The sequence below is a fragment of the Lithobates pipiens genome, unplaced genomic scaffold (genome assembly GCF_037356315.1).
Source record: "Lithobates pipiens isolate NorthernLeopardFrog02 unplaced genomic scaffold, aLitPip1_a1.2 Scaffold_25, whole genome shotgun sequence".
Lineage (NCBI taxonomy): Eukaryota > Metazoa > Chordata > Amphibia > Anura > Ranidae > Lithobates > Lithobates pipiens.
Genome location: NW_027507787.1, coordinates 179,603,514 through 179,628,229, shown reverse-complemented (window position 1 = coordinate 179,628,229; position 24,716 = coordinate 179,603,514). Strand labels below are relative to the sequence as shown.

The window sequence follows — 24,716 nt, the reverse complement described above, 5'->3', positions numbered from 1 at the left end:
GTGACTGAGGTGAAACAAAGAGTCAGCCACACAGAAGATACCGTAACGGAGCTTGGTGCCTCTCTTCAGACTCTGCGCTCTAAGGTAAGGGTGCTGGAATACAAAATGGATGATGCTGAAATCGAATCAATAATTTGCGGTTGATAGGTTTACCTGAAGGGCTGGAAGGAAAAAACTTTTTTTGTGGAAGACTTACTCTGCTCCATTCTCCCAGATGCACAATTCTCCCTGCATTACATTGCGGAGCGAGCGCATAGGATCCCGCCATCCCCTAACCCCGTGGGCTCCCTTCCTCGGACTCTGATCTTTCGGTTGCTTAATTTTAGAGACAGAGGTGAAGTGTTACGAGCAGCAAGAGGAGTTGGTGAGCTGAAATATCTAAATACTAAACTGATGTTTTTTTCCGACTATTCTGCGGAGACACAAAAGCTTCAATGCTCATTTGATCAAATGAAGGCTGTGCTGAGAGCCCGGGCTATTCGATACAGTGTGCTGTTTCCCACTCGCCTCAGTGTGCAGAATGTTGAATCAGTAAGTTTTTTCACCTCACCCAAAGAAGCTGCAGCATGGCTGGAGAGTCTGCCTCCATGGGGTGATCGGGAGTCTCCTCTGTAAGTACTCTAATATGCCATGTGAATAATGTTCAGTGATGGCAATAACATTATTAATTTGGTCAGATCGACCGTACGTTTCTAAATCTACCCATTATAACTCAATATTACTGTGTTTACTGTGCTACTGTGATGAGCAATCGTCCCTCACTTGATCGAATTAACAATTCTTGTCAGTGCATGGAACTTGTCTCCTGATTAAATTGCTCTCAACTGACTTTCCAGGCCTGGTGGACTGTCTTATCCTACTGGATTAGGATCTGAAGTATGTGCCCCTGGAAGTTTCCAGAAGACTGTGTGCTGTTGCTTATTGCCAGCATCTCCGCTGAGAAGTGCTGAACTCTCCAAACACTGATCTCGGTCACATGGAGATACACGCCTTCTCTGATTAACGGTTGTCGCCTGTAGTTATGGCAAAGGTTTGGGATTATAAGCATTACTTCCAATTGTGGGGAATGCGGGGTGGTGGTGGTTTATACTGCAGTTGCAGTGTCCTTGGGGAAATGTTAAGATTATGTTCAGGGCTAGTCCCTGTTGGGGGCCTGTTGCCCTCTATATAGTTTATGATGACATGCATAACTTCTTCTTTTTCTAGGTGCATAGACAGAATGTTGGGGGAGTGGTGGGGGGTGGATCTGCTTCCCGGGTCAGCGTCTCTTTGCAACCCCATCTGCAGATATTTTCCAATAAATACCCATGGCTCAACTTAAAATTGTCTCTTGGCATGTCCGGGGCCTCAATTCAGCTTTGAAGAGATCCCTAGTTTTCCGGTACTTGCAGGGAGCTGCTCCGCATATATGTATCCTTCTGGAGACCCACTTAACAGGATCTAGAATTTTGGCTATGCGAAGATCATGGGTGGGGGCAGCTTACCATTCTACATACTCCTGTTACGCCCGGAGTGTTAGTGTCTTGATCCAGAAATCCTTACCGTTTCAGGTCTTGGAGGTGCGCACGGACCCGGGGGGCAGATACGTGGTCTTACATGTTAGTATCCATAAGTGTCTGGTACTGATAGGTGTGTATCTGACTCCTCCGGCTCGGATACAACTATTGAGTTAATGGGAATAATACTAGCCTATGATACCCCTGAGTTTTATATTTTTGGAGATTTCAATATGGTTTCCTCCCATGACCTGGATAGGCTTCACTCTACAGGCTGATCAACTTCAGATCTCCTCCGATAGGCAGAGATGTATCAGTTGATAGATGTGTGGCAGCATTTCCACCCTCATACCCTGGAATATACTTGTCATTCTGCTTCATTCAAAGCCCTTAAACCCTTTCCAGAATTGACTTGGTATTTGCTTCAGCTACAGCCCTCAATTGGGTCAGATAGGCTTGCCATCTTTCTAAAGGAATTTCTGCTCATGCACCCATCTGCCTAACAATATCCCTAACTGAACCATTGGGCCTGTGGTTGTGGTATCTCTCCAGGTATTGGGTCCTAGATGCTAGGATACAGAAAGACGTGGCGGAGGCTATCACTAACTTGGTCCCTTGATCACAGCTCGGCTGGCTCTGGTGCACAGTGGGATGCCTTTAAGGCCAGGATGCGGGGTGATCCCGGATTTCCTCAGTACAGAGGGAGGAGGCTAAAGCCCCATACACACTGATTCACAGATTTTCTGCAGATTTTTTCCTTCAGATTTACCAAAACCATATAATATGAGGTCAAACCTTAGGAGTTTCAATTTGTATGCAATCAGGCAGGCCCTTGCACTACATGGTTTTGGTAAATCTGAAGATAAAAGTCAGCAGAAAATCTGATAATGTGTATGGGGCTTAAAGCCTTGGGAGATCTAGAGGCAGAGAGACGGGAAAGGGAATATGTGGGCCCCCCCACGGAGGTCATTTATTATGTATGGCAGCAGATCCTTAGGGAACTTTCTTTGTGCCGCATTAACCATACTAAGAAATCAATGTTGTACTCTGCCCAGAGGGTATTTGAACACAGCAACAAGAATGGCCGGCTGCTGGCGTGGTAAGCCAGGGGACAGACTTCTTCTACACACATTGTTGGGATGCGGGAGGTCATGTGATAACATCTCCTGAGGGTATAAATAACAGGTTCTCCCAGTTCTTTCAAGGGGTGTACTCTTCAAGGTCACAATATTCTCCCTCGGACCTGCAGGAATTCCTGGGGGATATTGCATTCCCGGTGCTGGAGGAGGACTCTAAGAAAAGGTTAGAGGAGGACATCATCCTAGGGGAGGTCCAAGCTGCTATTTCAGGCCTGCAGGGGGGTAAGACCCCTGGTGTGGATGGTCTTCCCACTGAGTTTTACTCCCAACATGTTGATATGCTGGCCCCCAGACTGACGACTCTCCTATCTGACTTTGCTAAACAGGGTGTCCTCCCAGACCCTATGGCAGAGACAGTTATTGTGTTGGTGCCCAAGCCCGGTAAGGACACTTTAGAATGTGCCTCGTACAGGCCTATCTCATTATTAAATGTGGATGCTAAGGTCCTTGCCAAAATACTTGCTGTACAATTGGCTGGAGTAATCTCCGATCTGTAAAAAAAAAAAAATCAATATATGGTGATGTGCTCCTCAAGTGTTAACAAGATCACACTAAAATGTATAATAAACAAATTCTGTGCAATAAAATGCAAATGTGCAAGTATGATACGTGTGCAAATATATGAATCCTTAGGAGGTCACTAAGTAATAAACATACCCACACTTACATATATTAATAAAAGTATGTATAATAAAAATAAAGTGCAAAGAAACAGATTGCAGATAATGGAGCAATACAAGTAAAAAAATAAATAAAATGTATGGTAAAATATACTTTATTACTAAAAGTCCATAAAGTGAGGTAAAGTGCAAATAGTAAATGATTCCTAAATCAATATACAGTGCAAATAAAATGCTGTCTAACATTAAAAGGAGATGTTGTGACTTCAGTAAAGTGAAATCTTCAAAGTGACTTGAGTGAATAAAATCTTCGGGGTGTGTTACACCCATAGGTGTACTACCTTCTTACCTTACTATTGTAAGGTAATCAGCGTGTCAGAGTATAAGGGATGGATGATCTCACAGGGAGGGTTCCTTATTATTCACATTCCTTTCCAAGGTTCCAGTATCTCTAGAGCAGGGATATGCAATTAGCGGACCTCCAGCTGTTGCAGAACTACAATTCCCATGAGGCATAGCAAGACTGACAGCCACAAGCATGACACCCAGAGTCAGTGGCATGATGGAACTTGTAGTTTTGCAGCAGCTGGAGGTCCGCTAATTGCATATCCCTGCTCTAGAGCCTGATGCCTGCTTCATCTTAATATCACCTCTCCTGGGAATGGGTCAGGTGATGTAGATCCACTCAGGTGAACCAGCCGGGCATATATATATAAAAAGATCAGGAAGGAAGGGACCTCTCAGACATTATTTGTGCAGAAATCACTCCTCCTTGTAATCCATCCTAAGCATGCTGTTCATGGAGGAAGTGCAGAGGCTCTGTGACATCATTGAACACATCATCTTCAGATACCTCCAACTCTGACATGCTGCTAGGGCTCAGTTTCCCACTAGGCTCCTACTTCACTTAGACCCTGTTGAAATGGCTCTTTCACAGGAGGATCTTGGGAAGCTGCTATCTGTCCTGTATGGGACTTTACTTAGGACTGACCCAAAATTGAGAAACTCTGGGACAATTGGAGGACTAATATACCTTCCCTGGATAGGGAGGACTGGGCGGATTCTCTGGAACAATGCCCCAAGTTTATCTCTTCTAGGGATAAGTTAATACAAATAAAATTGATCCATAGAGTATATCATACACCCGTTAGGCTCCACAAAATTTACCCAGACAGGAATCCCCGTTGCCCATGGTGCCTAGTACATATGGGTACCCTTTTTCACATATTATTTTTGGGACTTCCCTAAGATACAGATCTTTTGGAGGGAGGTGTTTGAACTACTTAATGTTAACTTAGACATGGCAATCCCTCTGTCACTGGAGCTGGCCCTGTTGGGGATCCAGGAAGATGATCAGCGATCTCACCACAACAAACTGCTCATTTCATACTTACTGTTTTACGACAAAAAGGTGATTATTTGTAAATGGCTTTCCCCTGATCTGCCTACGGTTTCCTCCTGGCTGGCCATGGTTGGCACGGCACTGCCACTTTACAAATTGACATACATTAGCAGAGGATGCCCTTGGAAATTTGATAAGGTGGAGTAACTGTGGACGTTGACCTAGGAGGAGGAATCTGTTGCATGGGCCAATGGGCCTCTACCCTGCTTACACCCCCCCCCCCCTCCCCTTCTGCACCTGATTCATTATTGGTAATACCTAGTTACAATAATGGATCTGGATAGGGCTTATCATGAGGTACCTCTACATGAGTCCTATGTAATATAGGTTGTGCTCGGTTGTTCGATGCTGACTGAACTCACCTGTCACCTACAATGTCATGTCTGTTGGCTATTTAATCATTGTATGTTGATTACCTTTTTTTTTATTCTTATTATTTTATGTCCTTGTTCTGCAATTTATCTTTTCAATAAAAAGAACCTGATTTAAAAAAAAAAATTTGCGTAGACCTTTTAAATCCATGCTATTTTTGCAGCCTTAAATAACAGGCCACATAATCATAATACCCGTTGCACCTGTGAATAAACTTTCACTACCCGAAAGATATTTTATTTGAGTCTTAGTAATTGTAATTAATTGGATCTCTGTGACATCACCAGTTGTAAACGGAGTTGCACTGGTAAATTGAGCCTGTTTTATTGCTGTTCTACAACAATCACTCTGTTTTGTATGTTTGCAGGGAAGACACAGACCCATGCTGTTTAACTGCAAAAATCTACCATCGATCGATCATCCTGTTACAAACTTGGATTGAGGACTGCTGGCACATTGACTTCTCTGTGAATCCGGACTTGCTAGACAGGCTAGAAGACTTGAGCAACTCCCAGGTGAGCTTATTTATCTGTAAAGATCAAATTTGCTGTATTCGCAGCTTATGTATACACAGTTGTGCTCATAAGTTTACATACCCTGGCAGAATTTGATTTCCCAGTCATTTTCCAGAGAATATGAATGATAACGCAAAAACTTTTCTTGCGCTCATGGTTAGCGTTTGGCTGAAGCCATTTATTATCAATCAACTGTGTTTACTTAAATCATAACCACAACAGAAACTACCCAAATGACCCTGATCAAAAATTAATATACCCTGGTAATTTTGGCCTGATAACGTGCACACAAGTTGACACAAAGGGGTTTGAATGGCTATTAAAGGCAACCATCCTCATCTGAGATCTATTTGCTTTTAATTAGTATGTGTGTATAAAAGGTCAATGAACTCCTGGACTCCTGACAGACCCTTGCATCCTTCATCCAGTGCTGCACTGACGTTTCTGGATTCTGAGTCATGGGTATAGCAAAATAATTGTCAAATGATCTGTGGAAAAAGGTAGTTGAACTGTATAAAACAGGAAAGGGATATAAAAAGATATCCAAGGAATTGAGAATGCCAATCAGCAGTGTTCAAACTCTAATCAAGAAGTGGAAAATGAGGGGCTCGGTTGAAACCAAACCACGGCCAGGTAGACCAACTAAAATTTCAGCCACAACTGCCAGGAAAATTGTTTGGGATGCAAAGAAAAACCCACAAATAACGTCAGGTGAAATACAGGACTCTCTGAAAACATGTGGAGTGGCTGTTTCAAGATGCACAATAAGGAGGCACTTGAAGAAAGATGGGCTGCATGGTTGAGTAGCCAGAAGAAAGCCATTACTACACAAATGCCACAAAGTATCCAGCTTACAATATGCCAAACAGCACACAGACAATCCTCAAACCTTCTGCCACAAAGTTATTTGGAGTGATGAGACCAAAATTTTGCTTTTTGGCCACAGCCACAAACACTACATTTGGAGAGGAGTCAACAAGGGCTAAAATGAAAGGTACACCATTCCTACTGTGAAACATGGAGGTGGATCCCTGATGTTTTGGGAATGTGTGAGCTACAAAGGCACAGGCCATTTGGTCAAAATTGATAGCAAGATGAATGCAGTATGTTATCAAAAAAATACTGGAGGAACAATTGCATTCATCAGCAAGGAAGCTGCACATGGGATATACTTGGATGTTCCAACAGAAAATGAAAAATCCCTTAGCAGTGGGACTTTAAAGGCACTACCAAAAAAAGCAAATTGTAATAAAAATAATTTATTGAACAATGAATTCAAATATAGACATGGTCATGAATACTGGAAGGTATACAAGGTATACAACAAATGTAGATAAAATATCCTATACCTGACGCGTTTCAGAGCTGGTAGTCGTCTCTTTAGCTAACAAAAAAACAGTTTGCAAGACTACATGTTTCGGAGGTGTGGACTTCTTCAGGTCACGCCCTTACCACCTCTAGCCTGTCTTTATATGAACCCTCCAGCCCCTCCCCCGGGACAGCGAATGCTGTTGGACAGACCAGGAGCACAGAGTTCACAACAGGAAACACATTAAGGCCGGGTTCACACTGCTGCGGGGGGAGATCCGGATGTGATTCGCACCGCAGTGCAAATCACATCCGATCTCCGTAGCGATGCGAGTTCAGCCATACAGATAGTATGGCTGAATTCGCATCGCTCCCGCAGCAAACTCGCACGGGACCCTTTTTTTAGTCCGCAACAGAATCGGATCGCATGGGTGTTCACACCATGCGATCCGATTCCTGTGCGAGTCGGCAGATCGCACTGCGATATGCGGACGGATCAGGGGGTGTCATTAACATATCATTGACACTCCCAGCCGTTTGCATAGGGCAGTGTGAACTGCCGGCGGGAGGTGTGCGATGCGGGAAAACGCCGCGGATTCGCAAGGTTCCCGCATCGCTATAGTGTGAACCTGGCCTCAAAGAGGGTAGGGTCTGATATTTAGCAACAATGTCCTAAAAGTTTTGAATAGGTGTATATGCATTAATTATGTTTACCTTTAAAAAAAAAAAAATAGAAATAGTGTTTACCTATACTATTTAAAATATAAAATGTGATATATTAAAATTATATATAGATATACACTATTTCTATTTTTGATTACATTTTATTAAAGAAAACAAAATAATGCATATACACCTGTTCAAAACTTTTCTTAGGACACTGTTGCTAAATGTCAGACCCTCCCCTCTTTGAATGTGTTTCCTGTTGTGAACTCCATGCTCCTGGTCTGTCAAATGGTATTGGCTGTCCTGGGGGAGGGGCTGAAGGGTTCATATAAAGACAGGCAATAGGTGGTAAGAGCGCGACCTTAAGAAGGAAGTGGCCACGCCTCCGAAACAGGTAGTCTTGGCAACCGTTTTTTTGTTAGCTAAAGAGGAGACATCTCACCCACCTTGTCCTTCCTCTCCGGCCGCGAGATGTCACGCAGCGTGGGCTGGATCATGCACGTGCCCTACAGCAGACACAGCCTGACGAGATGAGGAAACGGAGTCCACAGTGACTTCTCATACTGTCACCACTCGTTCTTGGGAGCCAACCCAGTTATACAGGCCAGGAAGGGACACATACATCCTGCTGTACATGCGATCTAAGTCCCATGTTTGTGAGTGCAATCCTCTATTGTTTTGATTTTGCATTTGTATCATTAAAATGGAATTACACTAGGGCTGCCGTGCGCTCTCTTTTCCTTGTACATGTGGGAATGAGCATACCTGTGTTCCCTCTATAGAATGGAATAGTAAGGTATAACTATCTATTCTATATTCCCTAATACAAAAAGGGGGGGGGACATAACATGCTGTGTGTCAGAGGTAGTACCCTTCCCTAAGTCTAGCACCCCAACACTAGCCACGTGATTGTAAGGGCTGCATACATAGAGCACTTACTAGTGTTGGACTCTTCTCAATGGTCCTATAGCCACTGGAACAGAGCTGGAAAATAAATGTACCTGCTCATATCTGCCGCGCCGCCCACCTGATTGGTAACAGTTGTGCACAGCTGAAGAATACCCAGGACTCCTGATAAGCCCCCGGGTCATCCTCGCACCATGCCTCCATGTCGCACATGCAACGTAGTGATGCCACGTGTAAGCGTCCCACTGGCATGGAAGTGTTTCCAGTAGGTCGCTGATGTGGTCACCATGGAAATACAGGGGGGGGGGGGTGGCAGATGGAACCTGTCGCAGCCACTACTAAAATCGCCAAAAAAGCATCTTGGCCATGCCAGGAGCGTGCTGGTCTGATTCCATAAAGCAGTGATAAAAAGAAAAATTGGTATCCCACACACAACTAACATTATCAGCCATGAAAATCGTGGGTAACCAAACTCAAAAGCAGCAATTATACAAATCTGATAGATCTGTGGCCAGGGGGGCAAGGACTGCATATGACAGTGTGTACATCAAGATACACAGCATAGAATCAAAACTAACACAGGCAAAATTGAGCAAAGAACACATGATTCTTTAACATAAAATAAATAAGAGAAAACCACAAAAGGAAGAGCTGGAAGAGGAAAAAAATTAGGAAAAGATTATTTATAATTATTAGGTCCCTGATGTAGAACTAGCTAGAGAGTTACTTTTCCATTCCCCAGAGGCAAACCCCTCAAGGAAAGGCTTGAAACAGACCACCTCATTGAGTCCCGGGGGGGGGGGGGGGGGTGTAGAACCTTCAAAGTATATATCCAGCGTAGCTCCAGCTGGAGGAGAGCTTTGTTCCAGTCTTCCCCCCAGGAGACAGGATGGATTGCGATCCAAGATAAGAAATTAGATTTTAGGGAATTTGTCCTGGTGGACAATAGTCGTATGTCTACCCAGTAGTAGATCGGGATTACAGGTCTGCATGCTTTTAATATGTCAGTAAGCCCGTTTCCAAAACTCGAGCTTAGTCTTGCCGATATAAAAGCAACCGCAGTCACATCTCAACATATAAATCACTCTAAATTTTCTCAGATCGCAAAGTATTTGTGTCGAAAAACCCTACCATCCGGTTGGTATATATGTACCTGCAGTAGCCACACGAACCACATATGAAAGTACCTCTATATTTACAGTGTTCAGTTACTAAGTCACTTTTAAATTCACTTTTCACTAGTTTAGTGGCAATGAATATGGCTCTCCTAAACGTGAAGAGAGGGACATCTGAGATCAGTCGATCCAAAGATGGATCCGTTGTAAACGCATGCCAAAATTTGGAAACAATTTTCCTCATTTGGACATGTTGGTTGCAGTATTTAGTGATAATTCTTAAGGGATTATCCTGATTAGGGGACTTATGGGAATGCAGGAGGTCATGTCTGGTGTGTGACATAGCACACTTGAAAGCTTTCTTGAGAGAGGTATGGGAATATCCCCTCTGCAGCAATCTGTCATGCAATTTACCCACCTCTACTGCAAAGATATTAGTGCATTACATCTCACTTTGAGATATTGACTGTAAGTGATGGACCTCACTAGAGTCTGGGGATGAAAGTTTAAGGCGTGAAGTATCGTGTTGCCTGCTGTGGCCTTGCGGTACAGACTGCTGCGAAGGGTGCCATCGCCCCTTCTGTAGACCTCCACATTGAGGAAGGAAATGCGATCTGCACTAGAAGACATGGTAAATGTCAAATTTAAATAATTTCTATTCATTCTCTCCAGACATTGAAACAAGTCCAGGGGACCATCCCATGTGGCGAAAACTTCGTTGCTATACCTAAACCAAAAAAGAAAATGGTCAGTGTATATCGACAAGGCCTCATTGATGAGGAACATGTGTTCTCACTCCCTCAGATGCAAGTTGGCATACGATGAGGCACAACAAGTCCCCATTGCCACCCCCTGCACCTGGAGGTATTGTGAGCCATTGAAAGTAAAGACATTATGGTTTAGAATATATTCCAAAAGGGATAGGATAAATTTGTTGTAACCCAGTCCTCGTCCCCTCTTTGGTAGATAATGTGTTTTATCGCCGCCAATCACTTGTCATGGGGAATGGAGCTGTAAAGGGCTTCCACAATCTATCGTCACAAGATGAGCATTCTCTGGAATTGTAAGGTTATCAATAATCTGGAGGAAATGAATCGTGTCTTTCACATAAGATTGAAAACATTGTGACATATGGTTTTAGGTGCTCATCGACTAGTCGGCTTGCATTCTCGCTAATCGCTCCTCTACCCGATATGATGGGTCTTCCAGAGGGATTGAGAGCATCTTTATGGATCTTGGGGAGGGAGTAAAAAGTAGGGATAATCAGGAAATTTGTTCTAATATATATTCCCATGTGATTTTCGTAATGGTGTTGTTGAGGTATGCCAAGTCAACTAGTTGGTAATATTCTTGATTGTATTTTTCCACTATACTGGTCGCAATTTTACAATACCAGTTTTTTTTTTTTCAAAATTTTGTTACACATGGCTATATATTTAGTATTGCATATCAGGACAATATTCCCTCCCTCGTCCGCTGGCTTAATAGTGATAGAGGTGTTGTCAGTAAGTTGTTTTAGAGCTTGCCTCTACCAATCGTTTGTTTGTTGTTCTGGGAGAGTGGATAGTTAATTACTCAATCTCACCATTAACTAACTTCAAGATTGCATAAATGTTGGGGTTCGAACTGGGATCCAAAACACAAGGCCAAGTCGACCTGTCATTGGCTACAGCAGAGTAAAGTGAAGGTTCTGGAGTGGCCATCTCAGTCTCCTGATCTCAATGTCATTGAGCCACTCTGGGGAGATCTCAAACTTGCAGTTCATGCAAGATAGCCCAAGATTTTTTTTTGCCAAAAGGAATGGGCAGCTTTACCATCTGAGAAGATAAAGTGCCTCATCCACAAATGCCACAAAAGACTTGAAGCTGTCATGGATGTTAAAGGGGGCAATACATACTGGGGTATGTAAACTTTTGATCAGGGTCATTTGGGTAGTTTCTGTTGTGATTTTGATTTAAATAGAGTAAACACAGTTGATAATAAATGGCTTCAGCCAAACACTAACCATGAGTGAAAGAAAAGTTTTGGTGTTCATATTCTCTGAAAAATTGTCAAGAAATCATAAATTCTGCCAGGGTATGCAAACTTATGAGCACAACTGTATCTTCACATATAGACTCACTCTCGTTTTTCCTGTGTTTTCTTATTCTAAAGAGTGTTGTGTCAAAACGACATGGTTGAATCTATAAATGAAACTATTATAATGTGCAATACTGAAAATTTTTACATTTAAAATATTTTTTCTTTCTCCTCAATTAATGGACACAGGAAATCTTTAACCTTCAGGTTATACTTCAGTTTACAGGATTAGACACTGGCTAAAAACTGTAGACCAGCACCAGCCTTAGTGTTTTGCTAGTGTCCCTGGAGGATGGACGTCTTTCTTTCAACTGGAACTATACTTGTTTGAGCACCACAAACCAAAAATGCTGTTTAATTATTTTCTAACCCCTTGGAGCCGGCGCCTGCCAGCTCCTTAAGGGGTTTAGAAAACCAGGAGATGGGGCAGGGTTTAAGAGCAAGTGAACAATGTGATTGGCTGTCATGACAGTCACATGATCGGATAGCTCCCGATCACTTTCCGTTAGCTGCTGGTAACTGTGCCAGCAGGGCACGCTCTTTTTGCACAGCTCTATTTGCACCGTTGCGCACAAATTGTGGCTGCTCGGCGCCAAGCCCACCTGCCAAGCCCATATTTGCATGTAGCCAACGCCAAAGAGTTATTATTCAAAACAAACTCATCCATCCATGTCCCCATGCTTTTTTGTGTTGAGAAATCATTTGAGAAACACCCCTTAGCATTTTTGGCCATGGCCATTTTGAATAAGGGCAGATGATTCAAATAGCATTTACTTCCTGGAGTCTGCCCGCCCTTAGCTCAGGCATGCAAGCAGGAGAGGGTGTGCTTAGCTGAGAAAGCCATAATTTGCCTAGGTGTAGAAACCAAGAAAAAACAAGAAATGTAAAAAAAAAAAAAAAAAATGTTTAAAACTAGCAGCATAAGAATTAAGAAAAGTCAATGTTCATTGAGAGAGTTAAGTGCTGCTTTCAGTTCGAAGACTAAACTTTGAATTTTTCTAGCAATCCCTTTTTATTCTTCAATTAAGATTCATCTACATTGGCTGCTGCTGGTTGTTTTTATCTGCCAGCTTGCAGCTATCCAGCACAGTTGACCTGAGCCTGCTTTTCGACTGTATTGTGACTGGACCCTGCTGGACTGGCAGATTGCGTAGTCAGCCTGGAATTGACCTTCAAACACTGGGCTTAGCGTGAATGCTTTTCAGACTGATTCTGCTTAAAGTGGGTTGCTCCTTAAAAAAAAAAAAAAAAAAAAAGTCAGCAGCTACAAATACTGCAGCTGCTGACTTTTAATAATCAGACACTTACCTGTCCCGGGGTCCAGCGATGCGGGGGAACGAAGTTCCGCTCATTCCCCGCTTCCGCTCGGCGGCGCCGGTATTTTTACTGTGGGCACCCGGCTGTGGTGTCACAACCAGGCACCCACTGCACATGCGCGAGCGGCGCCGCGCGCCGTTATAAGCCGCGCAGTCATCTGGGACCTGTCAAGTGTCCCAGATGACTGACTGCGTGGAGGGGAAGTGACGTTGGGTGCCTGGGACATGAAGGAGGCAGACTATGAGGGACCCCCAAGCAACAGGCATTTAGAGGGGAGTTAAAAAAAGAAAAATTCCCAAATGTGTTTTTTTTTTTTTTTTCGGGGGGAGGGGAATGCCACTTTAAAGTGAAACTTCACTCAAAAGGGCAAATTCTGGTTGTTTGCATCCTTCCCCCCTCCACTGTGGCACATTTTGGGGGGAGCGAGTACCTGCTTTGGCAGGTGCCTGCTCCCACTTCCGGTCAGATCACAGGTCCCAGAAGACTGCGGAACCATTCACAAAGTGCAGCGTGGCTCACACATGCACATCAGGAATCTGGTTGTGAAGTCAGAAGGCTTCACTGCCGGTTTCCCTTACTTAAAGTGGAGGGCCACCCTGAAAACAAAAAAATATTAAAAATTACAAAAAAATATAAAAAAAAAAAATGAAAAATTTTTTTTTTTTACTTACCAGAAATGCCTGTTGCTAGGCACTTTCTCCTAATCTTCCTCTTCCTCCTCCGCGGAGATCTTCTGTCTTCGTCGCGGCGTCTTCTGGGTAATGGGTCGCGCTGTGTTCTGGGAACTGTGTGTTCCAGAACACAGCGCGCCCCATTCAGAAAGCGCTGCGGGACTCGCGCATGTGCAGTAGCTGCGGGACTCGCGCATGCGCAGTAGGAAACGGGCAGTGAAGCCGTAAGACTCCACTGCCTGTTTCCCTTACAAGGAATGGCGGCGCCGGGACCCGAGAGCCGAGGGACGGGTCGGCCTCGGGCGGCCGACATCGCGGGCGCCCTGGACAGGTGAGTGTGTTGATTAAGTCAGCAGCTGCAGTGTTTGCAGCTGCTGACTTTTTTTTTTTTTCGTATAACCGGCCCTCCTCTTTTAACCACTTCAGGACCGCCGTATTGCCATTGTACGTCAGCACAATGGCACAGGCAGGCAGAATCACGTACATCTACGTGATTGCCTTCCAGCGGGTGGGGGGTCCCATCGGACCCCCTCCCGCTGGATACGGCGGTCCGATTCGGTCCAGGAGCGCTCCGTGATGAGGGGATGGCCGTTCGTTTTCGGCCACCCCCTCTGGATCGCTCCTGGCCAATGAGAAGCTTCCTCCCCTGTGTATTGTTTACACAGGAAGGAGGAAGTGATGTCATTCTCCTCGGGGCGGTCTTTTTGACCGGACTACGAGGAGAAGAGTAAAAGTAAGTCTGCACGAACACTACACTGACATGTAGGTACACACAGGCACACAAACCCCCCCCGATCCCCCCCCCGATCGCCCCCCGATCCCCCCCCCGCCCCCCCTCCCCCCCCAGTCACAGTGTCACTGATTGCATTGATCATTTCTTTACTGATCAATGCATTCAGTGTCAGTTGTGACAGTAAAAACTGTCAGGACAGTTAGTGTTAGGTCCAGGGTAGCCCCCTATCACCCCCCAATAAAGATTTAACCCCCTGATTGCCCCTAGAGTTAACCCTTTCACCCCCTTTTGCCAGTGTCACTAAGCGATCATTTTTCTGATCGCTGCATGTGTCGCTAGTGTCGCTAGGTAGCTAGTTATTTTTTTAGGTTCACCGCCAGGTTTTTATATCGCTAGGTACCCCGATATACTACCCAATAATGTTTTTAACCCCCTGATTGCCGCTAGTTAACCCTTTCACCCCCTTTTGCCAGTGTCACTAAGCGATCGTTTTTCTGATCGCTGCATTAGTGTCGCTACAGTCGCTAGGTAGCTAGTTATTTTTTTAGGTTCACCGCCAGGTTTTTATAGCGCTAGGTACCCCGATATACTACCCAATAATGTTTTTAACCCCCTGATTGCCGCTAGTTAACCCTTTCACCCCCTTTTGCCAGTGTCACTAAGCGATCATTTTTCTGATCGCTGCATGTGTCGCTAGGTAGCTAGTTATTTTTTTAGGTTCACCGCCAGGTTTTTATATCGCTAGGTACCCCGATATACTACCCAATAATGTTTTTAACCCCCTGATTGCCGCTAGTTAACCCTTTCACCCCCTTTTGCCAGTGTCACTAAGCGATCGTTTTTCTGATCGCTGCATTAGTGTCGCTACAGTCGCTAGGTAGCTAGTTATTTTTTTAGGTTCACCGCCAGGTTTTTATAGTGCTAGGTACCCCGATATACTACCCAATAATGGTTTTAACCCCCTGATTTCCGCTAGTTAACCCTTTCACCCCCTTTTGCCAGTGTCACTAAGCGATAATTTTTCTGAACGCTGCATCAGTGTCGCTAGTGTCGCTAGGTAGCTAGTTAACTAGGCTCCCAAAAAGTCCCCCACATGTGGTATCCCCGTACTCGGGAGAAGCAGCAGAATTTATTTTGGGGTGTAATTTGACTTCTGCCCATAGCATGTGTGAGCAATATATCATTTAGTGACAACTTTGTGCAAAAAAAAAAAAGTTTGTAATATTCCCGCAACTTTTGGCAAAATATAAAATATTCCATGGACTCAACATGCCTCTCAGTAAATAGCTTGGGGTGTCTACTTTCCAAAATGGGGTCATTTTGGGGGGTTTTGTGCTATTTTGGCATTTTATGGCCTTCGAAACTGTGATAGGTAGTGAGGAGTTAAATCAAAAATTTGCACCCTTAGAAATCCTGAAGGTGGTGATTGGTTTTCGGGGTGCCGTGCGCGACTAGACTCCCAAAAAGTCCCACACATGTGGTATCCCCGTACTCGGGAGAAGCAGCAGAATGTATTTTGGGGTGTCATTTCACATATAACCATGGCATGTGTGAGCAATATATCATTTAGTGACAACTTTTTGTAAAAAAAATTTTTTATTTTTTTTTTTGTCATTATTCAATCCCTTAGGACAAAAAAAATAAATATTCAATGGGCTCAACATACCCATCAGCAATTTCCTTGGGGTGTCTACTTTCCAAAATGGGGTCATTTGGGGGGGATTTGTACTGCCCTGCCATTTTAGCACCTCAAGAAATGAGATCGGCAGTCATAAATTAAAAGCTGTGTAAATTTCAGAAAATGTACTCTAGTTTGTAGACGCTATAACTTTTGCGCAAACCAAAAAATATACGCTTATTGACATTTTTTTTACTAAAGACATGTGGCTGTATAAATTTTGCCCTCAATGTATGACTAAAATTTAGTTTATTCGATTTTTCTTATAACAAAAAGAAGAAAATATCTTTTTTTTTCAAAATTTTCGCTCTTTTTTCATTTATATCGCAAAAAAAAAAAATCGCAGAGGCAATCAAATACCATCAAAAGAAAGCTCTATTTGTGGGAAGAAAAGGACGCAAATTTCGTTTGGGTGCAATATTGCATGACCGCGCAATTACCAGTTAAAGCAGCGCAGTGCGAAATTGCAAAAAGACCTCTGGTCCTTAAGGTGTTTATTGGTCCGGAACTGAAGTGGTTAAGATGCCGGTGTTCTGCCATATAGTGTCCGGCCATCTAGAAGTGTCCGCCCCGTACTGCGCAGGCGCAGTGCTTGCAAAGTACGGAGCAGAAGGAGATTCGGAAAATCTCCGAAGATGAACGGTGCCTGCGCCGTGAGTCGAGGTGCAAGCCCCACCATCCAAGTGGATATAGGGCTGCACAAATTAGAGGGCCCCTCGCCATGCTTCAGGCACGGCCTCGCTGCGCTCGGCTCTTTTTATTCTAACTCTATGTCCACTTGGATGGTGTGACTAGAACCTGGACTCACGGCGCAGGCGCTGTTCATCTTTGGCTATTTTCGCATGCGCAGTACACAGCGGACACTATCCGATGGGGCACATTATGTGATAGTACACCGGCACCTGGACCGAAAGCTGATTGAAGAATCAGCTCGGGTGAGGACATCGCTGGATCACTGGACAGGTAAGTGTCCTTATATTTAAAAGTGTACAGCTACAGTATTTGTAGCTGTTGAGATTTTTGGGGGAGGAGACTGGAGCTCCTCTTTAAGTTCGCTACAGAGCCCCCTCCAGGTCCAAAGCAACTGGAATTTTCTGTCAGTGTTGAATGGTTTGCCTCAACACTCCTGATACATTTGCAGGCAAGCTAGTTCTGTTGCAAAGAAACAGACTTATTGGCTGGATCACCAAATTAAAACAAAAGAAAAAAAGCCTAAAAAAAGACAAATGCAGCCATTACATCTGAAAATGGTAAGCTGCAATATAATGTCAGCTTTTGGGTTTAATACCACTTTAACTCACATTACTCTTTGGTAATTCTTCAGTTATTCTTACTGTGTAGGATTCTAAATGCAGCATGTACATCTGAGTATAATCTGTACTTAAGGAACACTGTCAGTTTGTTATGACATTTTCTTTTGATGAGTCTTTTGTGCAATCCTGTAGTTTTACACTGCAATAGAGTCTTGTTACTTTTCTGTTATGTATCTCTTGTTGGATGATATGCTATGTTTTTTTTTTTCTTTATTCCTATTTAAAATGCTGTAAGAAATTGTTTAAGCATGAAATCCTTTGCCTGATTATACTATTACCCAGAAAAGAAGATTCGCCATCCAGTTTTTTTTTCTTGAAGGGTGATTTTGCCTGCAGCACCACCTGCTGGTGAATTTGAGTATGCCAGCTTCTGCTGTTAGCTTTATATTTTTCTCAACAAGGTAATCAAACCGTGGTATGAGAGTTTTTTTCCTGTTTTAGGAAGGATTGCAGGGACGTTCATTACACAGGCATTCTCAAGTAGATGAGAGAATTTGTTTAAAAGGAAAAGCCTGGCGGCACAGCAGATCTTTATATCCTATTTTATTCCTTTTCAGAGTCTTCCAAAAGATGAACGTGGTGAACACCTAGTGTCATTGCTGCATGAACTGACAAATAAAAAATACACCATTTCTTCTCCTGGCTCTGAGAAAAAGGATGACACCAAATCGTTACATTCACTCTGCACCAAGTTTTCGGAGGATAATCTATCCAGGAAGGTTTGTGTTAGATAGTTTATGAGCTCTCTATAGTCATAGCAGTATTACCGATTTTGTATTGTTTAGTATATAAAGCATAGGGAAGCTTGATATGAACCTGTGTGAACAAAAAAAAAACCGCTCAAATAACAATTGTACAAGACTAGTGCTAGGACATACCTTTAATGGGAGCCTTCGCTACTCATGGGAATCAACAGGTTTGCTGAAAGGTTGCTCAGCCATTTATGGTGGGCGGCACGTGGTGGAGTACCTATGCTGCCACTGTCAGGAAGTCGGATCACACCGGAGAGATGTATTGTGGATGAAAATATGCATGGTGTCTACTTCCTTCTGTATTTTTCTTCTGCTTTACTGTAAAGAAAAAATACAGTGCATCTGCAAAGTATTCACAGTGCTTCACTTTTTCCACATTTTGATTCATTACAGCCTTATTCCAAAATGGAATAGATTCCTTATTTTTCTTAAAATTCTACAAACAATACAATACATAACGATAACGTGAAAGAAGTTTGCTTGAAATATGTGCAAATGTATTAAAAATAAGAAAAAAAAATTACATGTGTATATACCTATTCACAGCCTTTGCCGCAACACTTAAAATTGAGCTCAGGTGCATCTTGTTTCCACTGATCACCCTTGAGATGTTTCTACAACTTGATTGGAGTCCATCTGTGGTAAATTCAGTTGATTGGACATGATTTGGAAAGGCACACACCTGTCTATATAAGGTCCCACAGTTAACAGTGTATGTCAGAGCACAAACCAAGCCACAAAGTCCAAGGAATTGTTTGTAGACCTCCGAGACAGAATTGTATCGAGGCACATATTTGGGGAAGGGTACAGAAAAATATCTGCAGCACAGTGGCCTCCATAAATGGAAGAAGTTTGGAGCCACCAGGACTCTTTTTAGAGCGGGCCACCCAGCCAAACGGAGCGATCGGGGGAGAAGTGCCTTAGTCCAGGAGGTGACCAAGAACCCGATGGTCACTCTGACAGAGCTACAGCATTTCTCTGTGGAGAGAGAAGAACCTTTCAGAAGGATTACCATCTCTGCAGCACTCCACCAATCAGGCCTGTATGGTAGAGTGGCCAGACGGAAGCCACGCCTCAGTAAAAGGCACATGACAGCCCACCTGGAGTTTGCCAAAAGGCACATGAAGGACTCTCAGACCATGAGAAACAAAATTCTCTGGTCCGATGAAACAATGATTGAACTCTTTGGCCTGAATGGCAAGTGTCATGTCTGGAGGAAACCAGGCACCACTCATCAAATGACCAATACCATCCTTACAGTGAAGCATGGTGGTGGCAGCATCATGCTGCAGGGATGTTTTTCAGCAGCAGGAACTGGGAGACTAGTCAGGATTGAGGGAAAGATGAATGATGCAATGTACAGAGACATCCTTGAGGAAAGCCTGCTCCAGAGCGCTCTGGACCGCAGACTGTGGGGAATGTTCATCTTCCAACAGGACAGCGATCCTAAGCACACAGCCAAGATAACTAAGGAGTTGCTACGGGACAACTCTTTGAATGTCCTTGAGTGGCCCAGCCAGAGCCCAGACTTGAACCCGATTGAACATCTCTGGAGAGATCTGAAAATGGCTGGACATAAGAGAAAAAAAACACTCACATTGCCTCATCCGTAGATAGACAATCACATGTACATAAGTATTCAAAGCCTTTGCTCAATACTTTGTTGAAGCACCTTTGGCACCAATTACAGCCTCAAGTCTTTTTGAGTATGATGCTACAAGCTTGGCACATCTATATTTGGGCAGTTTCTCAGATTCTACTTTGCAGGATCTCTCAAGCTCCATCAGATTAGATGGGGACATTGGTGCACAGCCATTTTCAGATAGAAATACAGAAAAAGAGGGTCCCAAAAGTTGACCCAGGGTTGGACTTTGAATCCAAAAGATACCCACACACATGGCCAAACATGCTTGTCCCTGCAAGGAAGTCTCTCCCAATACCACACATGCCAGAAACTGTCATCAAGACAAACAGTGCTCTATACAATTAAATATCCCAATACCACGGACCGCATAATTCTAACAAATACAAAGTATAAAAACATATTGTTTACAAGTAGATAGTTTATTAGTAGCATTTAAATATTGATGCATTTTATATTGTATTACTAACATAGCATAGTATTATTGCCATGATATCTTTAAATGACCCTACTTGCTCAAAGGGATTTTTGTTTACTTATTGTTACTACTGTGGCGAAGTTGACACAAACTGCTATAAGCTATAACAGTATTCAGAGGAAAGTTTTATGGGAAGGTTAAAGACCAAACAAAGCAAAACAGCTAGAGGTATCATAATTAAATGGAAAAGGAGACAAGAAAATATAATATAATATCTACAGGAATGGTCTGGAGCTGAGCATATCATTCAGACCAGGGTATGATGTAGCCTGTAGATTATACACCCATTGAGTCTCCCTTTCTAAGACCCTTTAGTCAAAGTTGCCCCCCCCCCCCCAAGGGTCCTCATAGATATGATCGAGGGCAGCAACCTTGAAAATATGGGGGTCATTTTTATGTTTGAACGCCACATGTTGGCCAATGGTCTTATTCAACAGGCCACTGGTGGCATAATACATATGATCCTTGATCCTTTTCCAAAGGGGTCTGAAGTTTCAATCTGCAGAGCTCAGTGTGGAGAGCTCATTGGAGGGATTTGATCAAAATCCCTTCATTTAGCAAACCAGAACAGACCCGAAGCTGTCAATCAGCTGAAGATCCTTCCCCGTCACCTTTTTTCTCTTGGTGTCAGGAGAACTTGTCAGAAGCAATTCATGCTGATAGTAAAGGGACAAGCACTTATTGCTCTTAATTGTGACAAATACACACTATAGATCAGCCTTTCTCAACCTTTTAAACATGGAGGAACCCTTGAAATAGTTCTCCAGTCTCAGGGAACCCCTGCTAAAAATTTGAAATCTACATCTCTTGATACAAATGTCTATTTTTCCACCTGCAAAGCTAGTGTCATTGGAACAATTTCTTCTAAGGTGCAAATGCTGGCCAAAGGGAATACTTTGAACCAGAGCATTAGGGTGTGCACTAGAGGCATGTAAAATTGTATTCCCGGCTGTGGGTTTACGATATAATGAGGTGTTGATGGTACCATCACTCTCAATGTTATTGGTGGGATCAAGGTATGCGAATCTGGTCTCACTAGACTCCATTGTGAATTTTAAGTTATAGTTAATAGTTATATGAAATTAAGAGTGAAAACACACTTGACCTGCGCAAATGGTATCAATTAAGACTAATGGGGGAAAAAAAAACAACAAGATAGGAGCAGCTCATTATAAGTGAAATAAAATAGTGAAAGTAATTAATAAAAATGAATTCAACTGCGCTCTCTGTGAATAATTACAATCCCAATATGCAAAATTTAAAGATCGTGACTGCAAAGAATGTATACAAATATATATATATATATATATATATATATATATATATATATATATATATATATATATATATATATATATATATATAGTGTCCAAAATATAAATGCAAAAAACTGTGATGCAATAAAGTTCATTCAATTTTCAGTGCTCTATGATGTATTCCGGGTCTTGCTTAAAATATTCCACCACCATCAACACCTGCCACACATCCTACTCACCAGAATCCCATGACACCCATTACAGGTATCATTATAGGCACAAAGGACAATCCCAACTGAAATTCCCAACGGCCACAAAGGTTGTCGGCAACAGGATTCAATCAGCATTCAATTGGCATCAATCGCTGGATGTTTTCAATGGATATACTCCAGATGGATATAATGTCCTCAGCAGGAAACCAGTGTTATTAGTGGAAAATAAAGAAACATGGAACTTCCATGGTGAAGTACGTTTAGCATTTATTCCAAAAAGATTCCATTAAAAGTTTGAAAACGGCTTACAAGCAGCACAAATGTTTTTTCTTCAACAGCTGACACTTCCACGTGTTTGAAAAAACGCAGTCAGGGTTCCAGGCTGTGTTACAAATGGAGGTGATGTGTCTCAATCAATACTCCCTACGTGTTTCATCAGCAAACTCTGACTTCTTCAGGGGTTATATGGTTTTTTAAATCTTTTTTTTCGATGTCATCTTTTCATAGCATGTATATATCCACGTCTCAATAAATATTACTATTTTTTCATATCCTCATTGTTTACTGTGCCTTCAAAGTCCGACCCTGGGTCACCTTTTGGGACTCTTTTTCTGTATTTCCATCTGAAAATGGCTGTGCACTGACGCTCCCCATCTAACCTGATGGAGCTTGAGAGGTCCTGCAAAGAAGAATGGGAGAAACTGCCCAAAAATAGGTGTGCCAAGCTTGTAGCATCATATTCAAAAAAACTTGCGGCTGCAATTGGTGCCAAAGGTGCTTCAACAAAGTATTGAGCAAAGGGTTTGAATACTTATGTACATGGAATTTTTTATTTATTTTTTTGCAAAGATTTTTAACAAATTTCTTTCATGTTGTCCTTAACCCCCATAAGGACAACATGAAAGAAATTTGTTAAAAATCTTTGCAAAAAATTAAATAAAAAATTTATTGTTTGTAGAATTTTGAGGAAAATAATCCATTTAATCCATTTTAGAATAAGGCTGTAACGTAACAAAATGTGGAAACAGTGCAGCGCTGTGGATACTCTCCGGATTCACTGTATGTTTGTTTTAGTGCACATTTTAAATATTCGTTACATTGTTTACTTTAAAGGGATTGTAAAGTTTTTTTTTTTTTTTTTTTTTTTTTTTTTTAAATAACAAACATGTTATACTTACCTCCACTGTGCAGCTCGTTTTGCACAGAGTGGCCCCGAACCTGCTCTTCTGTGGTCCCTCGGCAGCTGTCTCTGCTTCTTCCCGCAGGTACTTCTCACGTTCATGCGAGCTCACTCGCATGGTGTGAAGCACCTGCGGGTGCGCTCCCGTGATACAGCCGATGGCAGGATGGCTCTGTGATTGGCCCTCCTGATCACATGACAGCCGTGTCCAATCATGCCGTCACGTGATGTAAACAAACAGCCGGTTACTAGGCAATCGGCTCTCCTCTCCTCACACGGAAGTTGTCGGTGAGGAGAGAAGAGCAGATCGCTGCAGCTGGCTGGTGATCAGTGAGTATGAGCTGTTTTTTACAGCTTTTTACTCACTGATCACCAGTCTAGTGTCACCACATAGTAAAAACATACAAGGTAAACCCACATGTCCCCAAAACACAGGTCCCCACATATATAACAGTAAAATCACATGTCCCAATGATCATTTGCACACATATGTCTGTGATCACCTGCGCACGTCTGTACATGATCATCTGCACACATATGTACGTGATCACACAAACCAATTGTTATACACTTAACGGGATTTTTTTTTCCAAAAACATGTAGCAGAATACATTTTGGCTTTAAATTTATGACAACATTTGATTTTATTGCATTTCTTTTAAAATAGAATAAAGAAAATATTGTTTTTTTTTCAAAATTTCCGCTCTTTTTTTCACTTATATCGCAAAAAAAAAAAAACGGAGTTGTGAATAAATACCACCAAAAGAAAGCTCTATTTGTGCGAACAAAATGCTAAAAATTTCATTTGGGTACAGCGTAGCATGACCGCACAATTCTTATTGAAAGTGCGAGAGCGCTGAAAACTGAAAATTGGTCTGGGAAGGAAGGGGGCGAAAGTATTGATTGATGTGGTTAAAGTGGTTGTAAACCCTTACATGTACCCAGTAAAGTAACTGGCCAGAGATAAAACGCATCCTTCTGCATATGTCGTACCTCTTTATCTGCAGCCTTCTACACTCTACACCCTTTTAAAGGCCAGAATTTATAAAGCTTGTCTGAGCTGCCAGAAAAAAGGGGGCAGAGAGCTGAAGTTTCAATCTGCAGAGCTCAGTGTGGAGAGCTCATTGGAGGGATGGGACACACATCCCTTCACACAGCAAACCAGAACAGACCCGAGGCTGTCAATCAGCTGAAGATCCCTCTCCTGTCACCTTTTTTCTCTTGGTGTCAGGAAAACGTTTTTAGCAATGGTAAGAAAGCAGTGTGAAAGGGATCTCATTTCTTCTCGCCGCGGGCATACCCGTGATCGTCTCACGGGGCGGCTGAACGGAGAGATGCCGTTGTAAACAGCATCTCACCGTTCTGCCTAGCAACTAGTGACGCTGATCTCTGCTCCATGTGATTGGAGCAGAGATCAGTGTTCACTAAATTAAAGCCCAGCCCCCAACAGTTAGTAACACACCCCTAGGAACACTTAACCCCTACACTGCCACCCACTGGTAAACTCCTTAACTGCCAGTGTCATTTACATAGGAATCACTGCATTTATATAGCAATGATTTCTGTATAAATGCCAATGGTCCCAAAAATGTGTCAAAAATGTCTGATGTGTCCGCCATAATGTCGCAGTCTCAAAAAAAATCGCTTATCGCCGCCATTACTAGTAAAAAAAAATTATTAATAAAAATGCCATAAAGCTATCCCTTATTTTATAAACGCTATAACTTTTGAGCGAACTAAACAATAATCGCTTATTGCGATTTTTTTTTTTTTTTTTTTTTTTTTTTTACCAAAAATATGTACAAGAATACGTATCGGCCTAAACTGAGGGAAAAAAATGTTTTTTTTATATATATTTTTGGGGGA

The 24,716-nt window shown here is 42.7% G+C and overlaps 1 protein-coding gene across 1 annotated transcript in view; it reads left to right on the top strand.

The window, feature by feature from the left end:
• Window positions 1-24,716, top strand: part of KNDC1 (kinase non-catalytic C-lobe domain containing 1) — a 289,084-nt gene that overhangs the window by 190,170 nt on the left and 74,198 nt on the right. Inside the window, exons 22-23 of the mRNA XM_077455239.1 lie at window positions 5,397-5,544; window positions 17,888-18,049. Of these exons, the coding sequence (XP_077311365.1) occupies window positions 5,397-5,544; window positions 17,888-18,049 (310 nt within the window). The remainder of the gene's footprint in view (window positions 1-5,396; window positions 5,545-17,887; window positions 18,050-24,716) is intronic.